The sequence below is a fragment of the Artibeus jamaicensis genome, unplaced genomic scaffold, assembly GCF_021234435.1.
Source record: "Artibeus jamaicensis isolate MK-2021 breed Jamaican fruit bat unplaced genomic scaffold, CSHL_Jam_final contig_465, whole genome shotgun sequence".
Lineage (NCBI taxonomy): Eukaryota > Metazoa > Chordata > Mammalia > Chiroptera > Phyllostomidae > Artibeus > Artibeus jamaicensis.
Genome location: NW_026521843.1, coordinates 22,433,769 through 22,452,355, shown reverse-complemented (window position 1 = coordinate 22,452,355; position 18,587 = coordinate 22,433,769). Strand labels below are relative to the sequence as shown.

General features: G+C 37.5%; 1 protein-coding gene across 2 annotated transcripts in view; it reads right to left on the bottom strand.

Moving 5' to 3' along the window:
- Window positions 1-18,587, bottom strand: part of RMDN2 (regulator of microtubule dynamics 2) — a 54,592-nt gene that overhangs the window by 27,651 nt on the left and 8,354 nt on the right. For both annotated transcript variants that reach the window (XM_037165415.2, XM_037165414.2), the window contains exon 3: window positions 45-219. In XM_037165415.2, the coding sequence (XP_037021310.2) occupies window positions 45-219 (175 nt within the window). The remainder of the gene's footprint in view (window positions 1-44; window positions 220-18,587) is intronic.

The window sequence follows — 18,587 nt, the reverse complement described above, 5'->3', positions numbered from 1 at the left end:
AAAAAATCAAAACTATACGCATGTTATTATCATATATCTCTTACCTTTTCTTTGTGGTCCCAAAGTAGTTCAAAACTCTCCATTTTGCTGGACTCATTCATACGTAAGTGATCTGCCTTCTGCAGAAGGACATCCAACTTTAATTCCTCAGTGTGTGTGTTAAGTGCTTGGAGGACTGGGAAACTCTGTTCTTCTGTGTCAGTATTAGCTGTAACATACCTAAAATTGCAGAAATAATCATCAACTCTCTTGAAAGTGATACGATAGTGGCCAGAGTAACCCTTTAAAAATCATTCCACTCTTATGCTGAAACCCTTTTGCACATAGAAAATCTCAAGTCCTCACCACGGTCCAGGAGGGCCTATGTGATTTCTCTCCTAGCCCACACCACCTCTCCGGTCCTACCCCTCTTCTCACTCACCCAGCTCCGCACCGGCTGCCCAGCTGCGCCTTAAACATGCTAGTCACACTGCCACCTCAGGACCTTCGCTTGCTCTTCCCTCTGATGGAATGCTCTTCCCTCATATCCTCACCTCTTTGCAGTCTCAGCTCCAATGTTGTCACCTCCAAGCGGCCCTCCCAGGCCACTCTATCCGTTACTGCAACCTCCACCCTGCAACCCACCCATTCCCTCCACGGCCAATTTCCCTTATCACAGCTGGCATTTCTTCCCTGTAGGACGTATCATCTTCTACTATACTATATAATTTACCAGTCTACTCCACATGCTTTTTCTTTTTATTCAGCATCACCCCCACTGGATTGCATGGTCCCTGACAACAGGGTTCTTTGTTTTCTCAGTGATGTATCAAGTGCCTAGAACAGCACCGGACACATAGTAGGTATGCACTGAACATTGGCGAATGCTCAGCAGGCACTCAAAGACACGCGCATACGTATGTATTTATAGTTCCAGATGATGTTCTAATTCTCAGTTTTAAAAAATTCACACTACTTTCCACTTTTTTTATGTGGCATACAGAAAACAATCTGTTTTCATTTATTTAAAACTTGTCCTGTTCTAAAAAATTTTAAGAAGGTATGTAAGGATGCATAACATATAAGAGAACTAATTAGAAGTAGTGAAAAAAGATAAAAACAAGGCCAAATGTGAGTGAGGTAAATAAAAAAATACATATATGTTAAATATCTATATCCATACTACAAGGGACACAAATCTTCCAGTAGCCAATGTAGCCACAGTCCTGAGCAAATACTAACAAAGATACAAATGAAACAAGTTTTTGAGAGAAGTGCAACTGTTTCCAATACCAAATAAATTTATTTCAAAGCCCTCATAAAGAAGGCGCTATATGAAATGATATTCAACTTCTTCAACAACATTATTAATGGAAACTTCATTCTTCCGTTGCCCTATCAAAACACTTAGAATCATCCTTGGCTATTCTTTTTCTCTCCTAGGCAATATCCAGTCTGTTAGAAATTCCTCTGGGTTCTATCCTCAAAACAGATCCAGAAGACAGCCACTGTATCACCACCTCTGCCTACTACTGCCCTGGTCTGAACCACCATCCTCCCACCTGGATCACTATAATCACATCTTCCTGCTGCAGTCCTTGACCCTTATAGCTGATTCTCCACCCAGCAGCCAGATGGTCTTTGGAAAACCTGATTCCAATTATGTCACCCTGTGCTCAAAACCTCCAATGGGTGTCCAGATCAGAATGAAAATCCGAGTCCTTATAGTGGCCCACAAGGCCCTACACAATCTGCCCCAGTGCCCCAACCTCATCCACGGTGCTCCTTCCCTGCCCACGGCCCTCCAGGTGCTCTGGCTGCCTTGAGAGTCCTTGAACACATCGGTCACAGTCCTGATACAACAGCTTTGTACTTGCTGTTCCTTCTGCCTGTTCTGTTCTTCCCTGAAGAGCCACATAGTTCAATTCCTTGCCTGTTTCACATACTCGTTCAAATGTAATGCAACCCTCTTTTACTGCAAATGATATGGTTATTTACATAGACAACATTTAAAAATCTGCAAGTTATAACACCAGCAGGAGAGCTTAGCAAGTTGGCTACATGTGAGATTGACATATAAAAGTCAGTTTCATTTTTTTATATATTAGGAGCAAAGAACCTAAAAAGCATAATTAAATATTTAATTTACAATGATCTCAGAGAATATCAAATACCTAGGAATAAATCTAATACAAAATATGGGAAAATTCAATGGAGAACATTATAAAAGATGCATTAAAAGATGTTTAAAAGAGACCTATTATGCATGAAAAAAGTCTATAGTTAAAAACACAATATTATATGTAAATTCTCTCCAGATTAATCTACAGATTCAATGTAATCCCAATTTCATGAAACTAACAGGAATTTTCACATGAAATTTAATGAGATGACTCTAAAAGTGATATGGAAAAGTAAAGAGCCTAGAACATTCAGAGCACTCTTGATGAAAGAGAACAGGGAAAGAAGATTTACTTCACTAAAAATGAGGACAAATTAGAGCTACAATAATTAAAGACAGTGTGTACTGGTACAAGAATAAATGGGTGAGTGACAGAATAGAGTGGAGCCCAGAAACAAATCCATCCATATGACAGGGGACCCCCAAAACCAGAATTATCTTCTGGAGGGCAGCCCCTTGTAGTACAGGCTTCCCCAACTAGGTGAATGTGCTAGGAACCCATCTGTATCAGTGCACCAGCTGGTGTTGTGAGAGGCTACGTTTGGACTCAGGGAATTTTTTTTGAAGACTTTTTCTGCCCATTTCCTGATGGGCAATTTTACGAGTGTACCTGCCCACACTGTGCTCTGTTCAGCAGTTTTTAACCTCAAAACGGCCTGACCTTATGCCCCACCCTCACTATTCACCTGATCTTGCTCCTGACATTTTTGGTTTCCCCAAATGAAAAAAAGTCTTCAAAGGGAAACATTCTGCCAATGTGGGAGAGGTGAAAACAAAAAATGGCAGAAGCACTAAAAGGCACCAATATCAATGAGTTCAAAAACTGTTTTGAGCAGTGGAAAAAAACATCTCGATAAGTGTATTGCATTGAAAGGAAAGCACTTTGAAGGTGACTGAGTTTAAACATGTAAGAATACATACACGATTTTGTACAAATAAATCCCATTTTGGGGGTCCCCCCTCATACATGGAAATGTAGAACATAACAGAGATGGTATGTCAAATCTCACATCAGTATGGATTGAGCTAAAAAAAGTGGTTATCTCTACAAAAACAAAATGAAATTGAATCTCTACCTTTTAATATTTAAAAATAACTCTAGATGGTATAAAGAATTAAAACTGTTTAGGTGATTATCTTTCATTCTTTAGGATAAAAAAATTTTAACTAAGATAAAAATCATTAAATATAAAGAATTATTAACTATAGACGAGTAATCAATTTGACTGCATGAAAATGAAAAACTGCTGCTAATCAACAGATACTTTCAAAAATACAAAAACAATTTAAAAACTAGAAACAGGTGTTTTTTAACACACCTCACTGGACAACATTAATTATAAGAATACATAAATATTTCCCAAATTAAGTAACAAACACAGTAAACTCCATGGAAATATGTTCAAAAATATAATAAATAGGCTTTCCCAAATGAGTAAATACATATAGCCAAGAAAAGATGCCAAACATTCACTGGTGATGAGAATTGCAAAGAATGACCACGAAGAGCCACTGTTTTACATCTTTTCATTTACAAAATTTAGAAAGTCTGAAAACACCAAGTGTTGGAGAGGAAGTTCATCCATAGGGTTTGATGTGCATGTGAATTGGTAAAACCAATCAGGAAGGCACTTCGGCATTATCTTTCTATTATATTGAACCTTCACATACCTAGGGCCCAGCGCCCAAGTCCCCTACATGCACACCACAGGACAGCTGTGTGCAGACAGCGACAACAGCACTTTCCCAGTAGCAAACGCCGGGTAATAACCTGCACGCCCAACAGGCGAGTGGATGAGTATTAAACAACAGTCGAAACGAGAGAAATGCAGTGATGTACACATGCCAAATACAGAGGAGTCTCAACGAACTCATATTCAGTGGAAAAATAAGCTCCTAAAATTCTATACAGTATGATCCCCCTTCTATAAAAACAAGGAAGTTAAATGTTTTTTAAGGAATACACACATGCAATAAAATTATACAAAAAAAGAAAGCCAGGAACGAACAATATAGATTCAGAATTAAGGGCTGGCAGGGGATCAAACGAGGATTATTGTTTGGGTCCTATCTTTTATTTTAGGAGGTGGCTTCATGGATACTTATTACCTTATTTACAACTAAGCATATACATTGGTAAGAGTGACACATGCATGAACCAATCATCCAGGTCTGCATGAGCTGAAAAGAATTTTTAATTCAATTTTATGCACCAGAGATATAATTTAAAAAGTTATAATAAGAAGAAAGTCATGATATTAACATTAGATGTAATATTCTTTAGGGAGAAAAAGCAATTAATTTAAAGACAGACATAAAACAATACTTCTATGCATCTAAAAACACAAGCTCCAAATACATAAAAAGCACAAATTAAAAGATATACAAAGAGTAATTAAATCCACTAATCAGAATGGGAGATTTTTAACATGAAATTCTAAGTAATGGATAAAATACATGAAAAAATAGTAAGGATACAATATAAACACCAAAGTTAACAAGCTCAGGTCAAACCAACATATATAGAACTAGACATGGAACATCTGGAGACCACTTTTTATTCTAGCACATATGGAATATTTAGGGAAAATGCCATGTGCCCAAGGCCAGAGAGCAAGCCACAGAAGATAACAATCTCTCTTGTAGACTATATTCTCTGTTCACAATGCAACTATATTAGAAATCACCACTAAAAAGTAGAGGAGAAAAACTGAACATTTAAAAATAATTTTAAAAAGCATACTTCTAACTATGCTTACCAGAATGGCTAAAATGAAAAAGAGAAAATCCTAAGGGTGGGTGAGGATGTGGGGAAAACAGAGCTCTAGCCTATGGCTGCTGGGAGCGTAAGTAGGTATAAGTGACTTGGAAATATGTGTGGCAATGCATTTGAAATCTGGATATGTGCACTCTATGGATCTAGCAATTTCCTATCTAGGAATATACCCAATAGAAATGTGTACCTATGTTTATCCAGTCATAATATTCCACAAAAGGAAACTATCAAACGACTATTAGAAATAGAAAGCTTAAATACTGTGGTATATTTACACAACAGAGGAATACTTAGTAATGAGAATGAACAATCTACAACTATACACAACAAAATGGATGACTACCCCAAAATAATGTCAACTGAGAGAAGCTAGACACAAAAGGGTACAGAGCATGTTATTTCATTTATATGAAGAAAAAAAGTGTAAGTTTAACTAATTTACACATTTAGAAATCAAGTAAACACAAAGGAATGTACTAAGGGAGGAAATGAAAGGAAAAAGCCACATAAGACACATAGAAGAGTAATAACAAATGGCAATAGTAAGTCCTTCCCTATTAGCAATTACTTTAAAAGTAAATGAATTATTTGAGTATCTTTGGTTATATTTTGCTTGCTTATTTGTTATGTTGTTTAGAATAGGCTGACTGTGACCAGAGGAGAGAGGGGAGGGAATTTCAGTGGAAAAGGGCAAGGAATTAGTATAAAGGACACATGGCCAGGAATTAGTATAAAGGACACATGGACAAAAACCAAATGAAGTGGAAATGGGAGGGAGGTGGGGAGCACTGGGGGGGGGGGGGGTGGGATGGGAGTAAGAGACAGAAAACTGTACTTGAACAACAATTAAATAAATTAATTAAAAAAACATTTTCATCACACCCAAAAATAAAATAAAATAAAATAAAATAAAAGAAAAGAAAATAAAATAAAAGAAAATAAAATAAAAGAAAATAAAATAAAAGTAAATGAATTAAATTCCCCAATCAAAAGATATGGGTTGGTAGAATGGATAAAAAAATCATAATCAACTATATGTTGTCTATAAGAGACTCATTTTAGAACTAAGGGCAGGTAATGGGTTGAAAGTAAAAGGATATAAAAGGTATTTCATGTAAATAATAATGAGAAGAAAACAGGGCTGACTACACTAACATCAGAGAAAATAAATTTAACTTAAAAACTTACAAGAGACAAAGAAGGACATTATATAATTATAAAAGACTCAATTTGCCGAGAATATATAACAATAATAAACATATTCACTAAACATTAGAGTCCCTAAATATATATGAAGTAAACACTGACAACTAAAGGGAGAAATAGAGAACTAGGTAATATTACTAGAGACTTCAATACCTCACCTGCACAAATGATCAACAGGACAGAAGAACTGAATATAACTAGTGACCAATTTGACCTAACAGACCTATCCAGAACATTTCACTCAACAACAGAGGAACACACATTCTCCTCAAGTGCACATGTAGTTTTCTCCAGGGTGGATATGTTATGCCACAACACAAGTCTTAATGATTTTTAAAAGATTAAAATCTTACAAAGTATCCCTTCTAATTTCAGTGAAATGAAATTAGAAATCAACAACAAAATAGAAACTGGAAAATCCACAAATATTTAAAATTTAAGCAACACACTCTTAAACATCCAATGGGTCAAAGAAGAAATCACAAGGGAATTTAGAAAATATATTGAGTCAAAAGAAGACAAATACACTCTATACCAAATGTTAGGAAAAGTAGCAAAAGTAGTGCAAAGGAGAAAATTTGTAGCTGAAAATGTGTATGTTAAAAAGAAAGGTCTCAAATCACAACCTAAATTCACACCTGGAGAATCAGGGTCGGGGGGGAAGCAACTTAAACCCAAAGCTAGCAGAAGTAAGAAAATAGTAAAGAATAGAACAGATATAAATACAATAGAGAATTTAATAAAAACAACAATAGAGAAAATTAACAAAACCAAAAGTTGGTTTTTCCAAAAGATGAACAAAACAGACAAACCTTTAGTTAAAGAAAAAAAGGAGGGTAGAATGAAATAACTGAACTCAGAAATGAGAGACCATCACAACCAATTTTACAGAAATAAAAAGAATTATGAGAGTTCTATGAAGGACAGTATACCAACAAACTGGAAAACCGAGATGAAATGGATAAATCCCTAAAAATATACAACCTACCCAGTCTGAATCAGGAAGAAATAGAAAATCTGAACAGATTTATAACAAGTGAGATGGAATCAGTAATCAAAAACCTTCTACTACAAGGAAAAGCCCAGGACCACAAGACTTCACTGCTGAATTCCACAAACATTTAAAGAATAATTAAAATGAGTATGCCTTGGCTCATGTGGCCCAGTGTATTGAGCACTGGCCTGTGAACCAACAGGTTGCCGGTTCAATTGCAGGCCAGGTCCCCAGTAGAGGGTGTGCAAGGGGAAACCACACATTGATATTTCTCTCTCTCCCTCTCTTCCCCTATCTCTAAAAATAAATAAATTCTTTTAACAACAACAAAAAATAAAATAAAATGAGTATTACTCAAACTCCTCCAAAAAGTTAATTAAAGAGAAAGAACATTCCTTAACTCATTCTATAAGGCCATCATTACCCTGACACCGAAGCCAAACAAATACAAAAAAAAAATTGAACAATATTTTTGATAAATATTGATGCAAAAATCCTTAATAAAACACAAGCAAAAAAGGTTTGAAAGCATACTGAAATGTTTATATGCCAAATGGGATTAATTCTAGGAATGCAAGGATTAGCCAATATATGAAAACCAATCAGTGTAATGCACCACAATAATAGAATCAAGGGGGGAAAACAATAATAATTTTAATTGTTGCAGGGAAAAATCTTTAGACAAAATTCCATACCCTTTCATAATGAAAATGTAGGGCAAACTAGGAAGGAATAGAATGAAACTACCTCAACACAACAATAACCATATATGAAAAGCCCACAGTTAACATTATACTCAAGGTCAAAAGACTGAAAGTTTTTCCTCTAAAATCAGGAACGAGACAAAAGTGCTTGTTTTTGCCACTTCTATTCAACACAGTCCAGCCACAGCAAGAAATAAAGGGCATCTAAGTTGAAAAGGAAAAGGTAAAATTAATTTTAACAGATGACATGACCTTGTTTGTAGAAAACCCTAAAGATTTCACAAAAAATTAAGGATTAATAACATCAGCAAAGTTGCAGGATACAAAATAACTTCCAAAAATCAGTTGTTTCTATATGTTAATAATGAGTAATCAAAAAAAAAAGAAAGAAAATGACTCTTATATGCCACCAAAAAGAATAAAATATAGAGAAATAAACTTAACCAAGGAGGTGAAAGATTTGTATCCTGAAAGCATAGAAAAATGAAATTAAAGAAGACACAAATGGAAATCTCATGTCATGGGTTTGAAGACTTAATATTGTCAAGATGGCAATATTACCCATAGTGATCTATAAATTCAGTACAATCCTGCTCAAAATCTTAACAATGTCTTTTATAAAGATAGAAAAATCCATCCTAAAATTCATATGAAAATCCTAGGTAGTCAAAACAATCTTGAAAAAGAACAACAAAGTTAGAGGTCTCACACTTCCTGATTTAAAAACTTCTTATAAAACTATACTAGTGAAAACAGTGTGTACGAGCATAAAATCAGACATATACATCAGTGGGGTAGAATAGACATACTAGAAGTAAACCCTAAGGTATATGGTCAAATGGTTTTTGACAAAACTATTTAAGGGGAAAAAAAGAGTCTCCAACAAATAGTACTGGAAGGTAGGGAAATGGCAAAACAGAAAAATAACATCTTAGCCCATGACAAATTTAGGGGATATTTTAATTTTGACAAGTAATTAAAAATAATGCAATTCTGCCCTGGCTGGTACTGTCCAGTGGATTGAGTACCAGTCTGTAAACCAAAGGGTTGCTGGTTCGATTCCCAGTCAGGTGCATGTCTGGGCTGAGGGCCAGGTCCCCGGTGTGAGGCATGTGAGAGGCAACCACACATTGATATTTCTCTCCATCTCTTTCTCCCTCCCTTCCCCTCTGTCTATAAATAAATAAATATATCTTTTTTAAAAGATTAATTACATTATAACTTATTTTTAACTGCCTATATGCATTGTCCACTCATTAGTTTTTCTGATAAGTATATTTATAAATATTATATAATATAATGAAAAAAATTTGAAAACATTTCACTCTTAAAAATAAAAATTTTAGCCCTGGCTGGTGTAGCTTCATGGATTCAGCACAAGCCTGCAGAGCAAAGGATTGCAGTTCGATTCCCAGTCAGGGCACATGCCTGGGTTGCAGGCCAGTTCCCAGCAGGGGACGCGTGAGAGGCAACCACACATTGATATTTCTCTCCCTCTCCCCTTCCCTTCCCCTCTAAAGATAAAAAAATAAAAATCTTTAAAAAATTAAAATAAAATTAAAATAAAATAAAAAATTTAGAGATACTTTAAAAAATAAAATTTTATTTAAAAGTATAAAATAAAAATTTTGGAAAAAATCTGAAAAGTATTAACTTTAAAAAATTAAAATGACTAATATACACATCTTTATCTCTGATTTTAGAGTCCTGTGAATTCCCAGACACATGCATACACGTGTATTAAAAAGAGTTTTCAGACTCATAGATGGAGAGCAGTAGTGGAGGCGGGTGAGGTGATAGAGGGACTGGGAAAAGGGAAAAGGACTCATGGACATGCAGAACACTGGTGACTGCTCAGGGTGGGGGGTATGAGGGGACATGAAGATAGTGTAAAAAATACAGTGAAGATTAAATTCTTTAAATACATATTATTTAAAATAGAATTTGTTTTAAAGAATGAGAAGAAATACACTCAAACATTAAAAGTATCATTTTCTCTAGGGAAAAAAAAAGTTCAAACATAGCCCAAATGAGCCCTGGCTGCTGTGGCTCATGGACTGAGTGCCGGCCTGCGAAAAGAAAGGTTGCTAGTTTGATTCTCAGTCAGGGCCAGGTCTCCAGTTGGGGGCGTGCAAAGGCAACTGATCAGTGTTTCTCTTACACATTGTTGTTTCTCTCCCTCTCTTTCCCCTCTCTCTAAAAATAAACAAATAAAATCTTAAAAAATATATAAGTAAAACATGGCCCAAATGGAAGAACAGAACAAAACTCCATAAGAAGAACTAAACTAAAAGGAGAGGAGATGCAGTGTTCAAAACACTGGATATAAGGATGCTTGATGAACTAAGGGAAGAGCAAATGAACTCAGAGAACTTCAACAGCACAAAAAGGACATGGAAACCATAAAAAAGAACCAGTCAGAAATCAAGGATACACTAATTGAAACGAAGAACAGTTTATAGGGAATCAACAGTAGAGTGGATGAAACTGAGGATCAAATCAGTGATTTGGAATATAAAGAAACAAAAACAATCTACCCAGTCAAAACAGCAAGAAGAAAAAACAATCCAAAAAATGAGGACAGTGTAAGGAGCCTCTAGGACAACTTCAAGCATTCCAAAATTTGCATCACTGGGATGCTGGAAGGAGAAGACAGACAAGAAGAAATTGGAAACCTGTATGAGAGAAAACTTCCCTAACTTAGTGACAGACAGACATACAAGTACAGGAAGCACAGAGAGTTCCAAACAAGGTGAACCCAAAAAGATACACACAAAGACCCATCATAATTAAAATGCCAAAAGTTAGACAAAGAGAATCTTAAGAAAGAAATAGCTAGTTACCTACAAGGGAGCTCCTGTAAGACCATCAGCTGATTACTCAAAAGAAACTTTGCAGGCTAGAAGGGACTGACAAGAAATATTCAGAGTCATGAAAACCTAGATTACTCTACCCAGCAAAGCTATCCTTTAGAATTGAAGGGCAGATAAAGAGCTTCCTAGACAAGAAAAAAGCTACAGGAGTTCATCATCACCAAACCAGTATTATAGGAAATGTTAAAATGAATTATTTAAGAACAGTATGAACAAGCAAATGGCAATAATACACATCTATCAACAATTAAATCTAAAACACAAACTAAGCAAAGAAGTAGAACTGAAACAGAATCAGATATGGAGAACGTTTTGATGGTTGCCAGATGAGAGGGGGTTTGGGGGATGGGTAAAAGAGGTGAAGGGATTGAGAAGTACAAATTGGTAGTTACAGAATAGCCACGGGGATGTAAAGTACAGCACAGGAAGTGGGATAGCCAGACGACATATATGCATGACCTGTAGACTTGGACGATGATATGGGGATGGCCTGAGGGAGCGGCGGCTGCCGGGTGGAGAGCAAAGGGGGGAAAACTGGGACAACTGCAATAGCAAAACCAATAAAATATAATTTTTTAAAAGTATTTAATAAAATATCTGGTTTTAATACAGTCTACATAATTCCATGACAGTGTTTTCATTTAGGGTTTGATCCTCGTATTAGAAAAAACTGGCAGTGGAATGCATGTCATGAGAAATAGAGCTAACAAGCTCATACAAATAAAAATTTCTCAACTGGTACATAGAGCAACACACAGGGAGGAGCAAAGTAGGTTTACAGCTGCGAGGATGCACAACACTTTATTCTTGGATTATTATTTATTAATTATTGTATTGTTTTCCATATGAACAACTGTAAACCTACTTTTGCTCCATCCTGTAGACTAGATAGGAACACTACCTCTGAGGATTAGACTTGGATAAAAGATGTTAAACTGTAAAAGAATGCTTTACATGTAGATGGCCTGTATATCAAAGCTTGATGTTATTTTCAGACCACAGATGTATTATGAGTCACTCAGAAATTTGGGACTAGTCAATCTATAAGCAGTAAATCCGTTAAAGAAATATATGAGCAAACTGAATTCCATATTCCAATAATGTCAATGAACTATCTTTCAAAAACACAGAAGTTAAAATTCCATGTAGACTGCAACATAGAAATCTTTTTCAAAAAATGCAGGGAAGCTTAGTAAGGGAGAAGATGTCTAATAACAACTGAGCAGTGACTTCTACAGGCTACTTGAGTGTGCCTGTGATGTGAGCTGCCCTTCCAAGACAGAATTAAATCTGAGGTGACCTCATTTTAGAATTTCAGTGGGTGAAGATTTGTCTTCATCTTGAGACAAATGAACTGGCATTTGAGATAGCTTCACTTAAAAATGGGATAAAGCTTTTAGTAAGCTTATAAAACAAAGAAAAGACAAACAGTATGAGGAACAGAAGTTACACTTTGAAAGGAACGCTATTAAATCACAGCTGGAGAGTGATCTCTACTGTGACTTGGAGAACCAGAATGAAGAGAATCTTTCCTTAATTGGCTTCTTTCTTGAATATCAGTGGCAACTTCATTTTCTTGGTAAGAACAGGGGATGAGGGCTGGAAAGGACAGGAAGGTTGCCGTGCTCTGTTGATGGTTGTTTCTAGCAACCGAGTTCCGACTGGCTGAGGAATGAACTTGTGTTTCAAAATTCGCAAAATGTTTAATGTTACTGTCATAAGAACAAGAGCATACATATTTTTCAGTATCAGAAAGTATTTCGGTTTCACTTGGATTAAATATGTTGCCACAACTTGGTTGAAGATCAAAACCCAGAGCACTTTCGTAACAGGAAATGATACTTAATTTAGGGGTGGAGGAAAGTCTTCGGGATCTAAAATGAAAATGTTCTGAGGGAGATTTGAGATCACCCGAGCTGCTTTTTTCTTGAGAGTCAAAGTTAACTCTACTCCGTTGACTCTGAAAGGAACTACTGCTTTCCTGCAGCTTAGCCAACAACGAAGGTCTTCTTCCACAGAAAGACAGACGAGAGGATGTGATCCACGGAGAAGGTAAACTGACTCTACGCATCTTAAGATGGCCTGTTTCATGATCAAGAGTTACAGCTGCAGCTGCTTGAGTTAAGGAAGAGGCTTCATGGTGCAGGGCGTCGGAAGTAACTTGATCCACAGGACAATCTGGGTGGAAGCTCTGGTTCTCCTTCCAGCAGCTGGAGTGAGAAAAGTGTCAAATGAGGGGAAAAAAACAGTGTCAAATGAGGGAGCAGAGGAGAAAACCTACCAAGCCTCCACTTATACGGAGAGAACAGAGGGACCCAAAAGAACGCCTAAGTCTAAATATAAAATTGTCTCTTATTACATCCACACACCTGCCAAGTCTGTGAACCCTTGGGAAGATAAGTGGAAAGACTCGGGGAAGCGGACGGAAAGAGAGATCAGGTGAAACATATGAGAGGGCACCAGAACTCAAGCACACCCTGAAGGAAAAGGCAAAACTTGCTGTTTTAAAAGTAATAAGCCATACTCTCTCTTTGAGACTAGTAAACTACTCCATTTTAAGGAATTAAGTAGAAGACTTTATACCCTGTGGACTCGCCCATTTAAAAATATTAAGCATATGAAACAGAACCTCTCTGAAGAGTATTTCAGGTAAATACCCAGATTATCCAGATATTCAAGATATTCAATTTAGTTGTGGGAAACTAAAGGGAGCATTAAAGCTTGGTGTATAAATATATCAATGCCCTTTACACTCGAAACATACCGGCAATTCTGTTTTTCTTTTTAAAAGCTTACCTTAAACATTTTCCCATATTTTAATCAAAAATAAATCTCTCCCTTCCTTTCTAGGCCATCACCTTGAGGCCATAAAATGCCCTGTGTAGGTGGAACCGGTCAGAAGACTGAATGTTTAGGTTGCACGTGGAGTTAACATGGCAATAACACAGAATGTGACGATGGAGACTCTAGAATCTAATGACATCAGTTTAGAATAAAACTGTCCTGTGGCTCACCTTTCTGAAAAGTTCCAATCATGTGACTGTGGAACATGTGTCCTAAATATAAAGGCAAAACTATAAAACTCCTAGAGGACAACATTAGAGAAAACCTAGATCAATCTGGGTATGGCTATGACTTTTTAGAAGCAACACCAAAGGCACAATTCATGAAAGAAATAATAGATAAGCTTCCACTCTGTGAAAGACAATGTCAAGAGAATGAAAAGCCATAGACTGGGAGAAAGTATTTGCAAAACAAATATCTGAAAATGGACTCATCCAAAATATACAATGAACCCTTAAAACGCAACAATAAGAAAATGAACAACCTGGTTTAAAAATGAGCCAAAGACTTTAATGGTCACCTCACCAGAGAAGACACAGAGATGACCAATAAGCATATGAGAAGATGCTCCACATCATATGTCATCAGAGAAATGCAAACTAAAACAAGAATGGCCAAAATCCAGAACACCGACCGCACTGAAGGGCTGCTGAGGATGTGGAGCACCAGGAGCGCTCGTTCATTGTTGGTGGGAGTGCAAATGGGTTCACCCTGGAGGTGCGGACAGGCACTTTGGAAGACAGTTGAGGGGTTTCTTACAAAACTAAACATACTCTTACCATACAATCCAGCAATCATGCTCTTTGGTATTTACCCAAATGAGACGAGAACTTATTTATGTTCACTCAAAAATCTGCCCATGAATGCTTATAGCAGCTGTCTTCATTTTTGCCAAAATTTGGAAGCAACCATGATGTCCTTCAGTAGGTGAATAGATAAAGTGTGGTCCATCCAGACAATGGAATCTGACTCAGCTCTAAAAGGAAATGAACCGTTAAGCCACAAAAAGATATGGAGGAAACTTAAATGCATAATACAAAGTAAAGGAAGTCAATCGGAAAAGGTTGCATGCGATATGATTCCAACTATGTGACATTCTGACAAAGGTGAAACTGTGGGGACAGCACAAAGATCAGCTGTTGCCAGGAGTTGGGGGGAGGGAGGGACAAATAGGCAGAGCGCAGAGGATATTTGGGGCAGTGAAAATACTCTGTATGATACCCTGTGTGAATCCATAATGGTGGATTCACACCATTAAACAATTGTCCAAATCCATAGAACAAACACCACCAAGAGTGGACCATAATGTAAACTGTGGACTTTGAACGATTATGATGTGTCAATGCATGTTCGTTAATTGTAACATACTAGTCCGGTGCTGGATGATGGGGAGGCTATGCATGTGTGGGGTTAGAGATTATACGGGAAATCTCTGTACCGTCTCCTCAATTTTTCTGTGAATTTAAAACTGCCCTAAAAAATAAAGTCTCAATTTTTTTAACTTTTATTATTATTTATTTTACACTGAAATCACTCCCAGGCCATAAGCTTTTGTTTCTTTAGTTTCTTCTAGGCTATCTTCTTCTTCTGTGCAACTTCCTCTTCTGGGTTAGGAACACCCTGCTCTTTTTCAGTATGGATCAGTGCGGCAGGGATGGGTTAGCCTGCCCATGAGCTCTGTGAATGCTACACTGCATCTCAGGAGCTTCGTTCCCCTGGATGTGCTCCATGACCAGAGAGTCTACATCTAAACCCTTACGATCAGCATTACTCTCTGCATTTTTAAGCACATGTAGCAAAAACTCAGCACTCTTTTCGGCCACCAACTGTGTGCCCAACCAACCACACTGTTTGGCCAGGACACACCTGTCCACTCCACCATTGTAATGACGGAATGGGACACACTGCTCCTTTAAAGTGACATTGTTCAGATACTTGGTGGCTTTTCGAGTATGCACATTCTTGATGGCCTGGGAAGTTTCACGAGTGTTCTTAAAATAAACATGAAGATTTGAACCTCTTGATTTGTATGATTTTGTCTGGTTTTCTGGGTCAAGTGAGTAGCAAACCACTTTCAGAGGTCATTTCTGGTGGCTTTTGGGAAGAGGAAGAACAGAAGCTCCTTGGAGAATTCATGAGAACTCAATCTAAGGTCTCCATTTTTTATAAAAATCAAGAAAAAAAGTGCTCAGGGCCTTTTCCTGGGACACCTAGCAAGGTGTGTAAGAGAGTGAGACGCCCCGGTAGCTAGGCCCTCACTACAGCCATCTATCACTGTTTTCCCCGGGCGGTGACACAATGGTTGGCTGTTGCTAAGTCACACTAAGATCCATGAGTACCTTTTCCAAAAGGACATCTTTTGCATATCAAAACAGTAGGTTATGTAATGCACAGAAAGTTTCTATAAGAAACTGCTCTGTCCAGAATCGGGCCAGCCTGCCATTGCACAGTCCCCTCTCTGGAAGAAGTGTGGGCCCACTGAGCTACCCCAAAGGAAACAGAGTCATGAGCAGATCCCAATGCTGACAAGTGTTTCTGCCCAAAGGAGGCAGTAAACGAGGTCAGATTACTCCACTCTTGCACCCTGGAAGTAAATCTATGATTATCAATTTTTTTTTAAAGTGTTTGGGTGCATGTATTTGGGGGATGGGGAAGAAGAATCCAGATCTGCCTAGGCATTTGAAAGGAAATCACCTACTAGTACGGGTAATATGACATTGTTTAATATTTTTCTGGATGGAGTATTTATCTAAATCTCTATGCCCAAGTTCCCCCTCATTGCTTATTTTTAAGAAAACTAATTAGATTGAGCCCCACACCCAAATTATTAACCCCTCGTAAGGGCGTGCATCTGAAACCTCTCCTTCAATCCACCCCCAATGCTTGCTCTACCCATTCCATGACCCCAGGCACCTTCTGCATTCATCATGTCCTGTGGTCACCTCAACCTTCTTTTTCACCTCAGCCACTCTGCTCCCACTGAGACCAATACTCCATGGTGATATAGCTCACTATGCCCCATGGACATCTTGTTTCCTTGTAACTATAACTGCCACTAATTAAAACTACAATTTCATCATGATATGTCTTTTTGTCTTTTAGAACAAAGCTTCTCAAACTTTAGGGTACATCAGGGTCACCAGGAGAACATGTTAAAATGCGGTTTGCTGGGCACTGCTCTCAGAGGTTTGATTTACCAGGTCTGGGGTGAATCTGAGAATGTACATTTCCATTAAGCTCTCACACTAGATGGGACACTGATGCTTCTGTTCCACAGACCACTCTTTGAGTAGCTCTGTCGAGAACATCTGGGTAACGAATAACCTCTCAGAGTAAAAGTTAAAAGGGCCTTTCAGGATACCTCACAGAAGCCTCCTACCTGATCTGGGGTCCAGGAAGGACACCAAACAATATCAGGACTGAGTACCTCTTCTCGTGGTTCCTAGATGATGAGTCCCCAAGGAATCTAGATTATACCTGGGGAGGAGGAGGAAGGGGGAAGAGGGGAGAACCCTGAATTTGACTGAGTCTTTAACACAAAAAGACTAGCTCTGAACTTGAACTGAGTTAATTTTGATTGACAAATTCAAGTTTTCCCATATTATCCAAAACAGAGCTAGTGAGCTGAATTCAGTTATAGAGGAATGTACATTTATATCTTTAGCTGATCTGAGTGTAGTGAATGTAAATTGTGTAATCCATTACACTAATTATAGTTATTTGTATAAACAGCTTACCACATATAACCAATTATGCAAAGTAACAGCAATGTTCATCATTAAATTAGTAGCCAGTTAACTTTTATTCTATTTTATTTTTTCATTACAATATTAAACTCTATCCATACAGGTTCACTGCCGGTAGTTTGCTACTCAGCATGGTTATCCTTAGGTGACTTGAAAGGCAGAAATGGTACTTCTTGGGGATCACCAAATGATTCAATAAGCTATCTCTAGACTTTCCCTATCCACTATTCCTTTAGAAGGAAAGGTTACTTAATTCACTAGATGGTCATTTCTAAATGCTGTCTGGTAAACAGAAAGAAACAGTACATGATCAAAGGCGTGAACTGATCCAGTAACATACTGCAAGTAGTTTTAAATACAACAGAAAACAAAAAGGTATGTAGGTTAGGTCAACAAGCACAGATGTGTTGCAGCAACACTGGATGCGAGCACAGAGCAATGAAAGCATGGGGTCCCCACTGTGAGAGTGGCAGGCTCTGTCACAGTCACTAGTGCCCCTTTATTTACTTGCCTATTTTACTCCTCAAAAAAACACTAGACAGGCACGATTTCTTTATTCATAAGTTGTTTTGTTTTTCCTCTAAGAAAACATTATGTATGTTCTTGGTTTTAGAATTCAATGGATTACCCCATGCAAGGATGAAACCGAATCACTTGTACATTCTCAAATCTTTTTAGGTCTGCACTGCCCAGTCCAGCAGCCATCAGCGCCATAAAGCTATTTACACTTAATTACAATTAGATAAACTTTAGAAACCAGTTCCCCAGTTATACTAGCTACACTTCAAGTGGCTGCTACATTGTGCAGTACAACTTCAGACCGTGTCCATCATCACACAAGGTTCTACTGGACTCCACTTATTGGGCCATTCTTACAGAACAGGTCGCACAGTGGCCACATATGAGAAAGGGTGACAGACTTTGGCGAACAAGTATTGTCTTCTTCAAGATGCACAGGATGCCACCTAGCTCTAGTAAGTTACTTATATTCTCTTTGTCAATACAGTCTATACTGGGTTAAATATTGACCTCTATTGAATATGGTTCTAATTGTAATATGAGCCACAATAACCACTTTTTTATGTCTTGTTTGTAGCAGAATACAGGGGTTGGCAAAAGGAGGTTTACAGTTGTGAGTATGTGAAATGGATTTTATTCTTGTAATATTCATTTATTATTATATTATGTATTATTACTAACCTACTTCTGCCCACCCCTGTGTATGACTGGGAATGCATAATAAAAATACCTAAATAATTGTTGGGAACTGCTCTGCCTGGTTT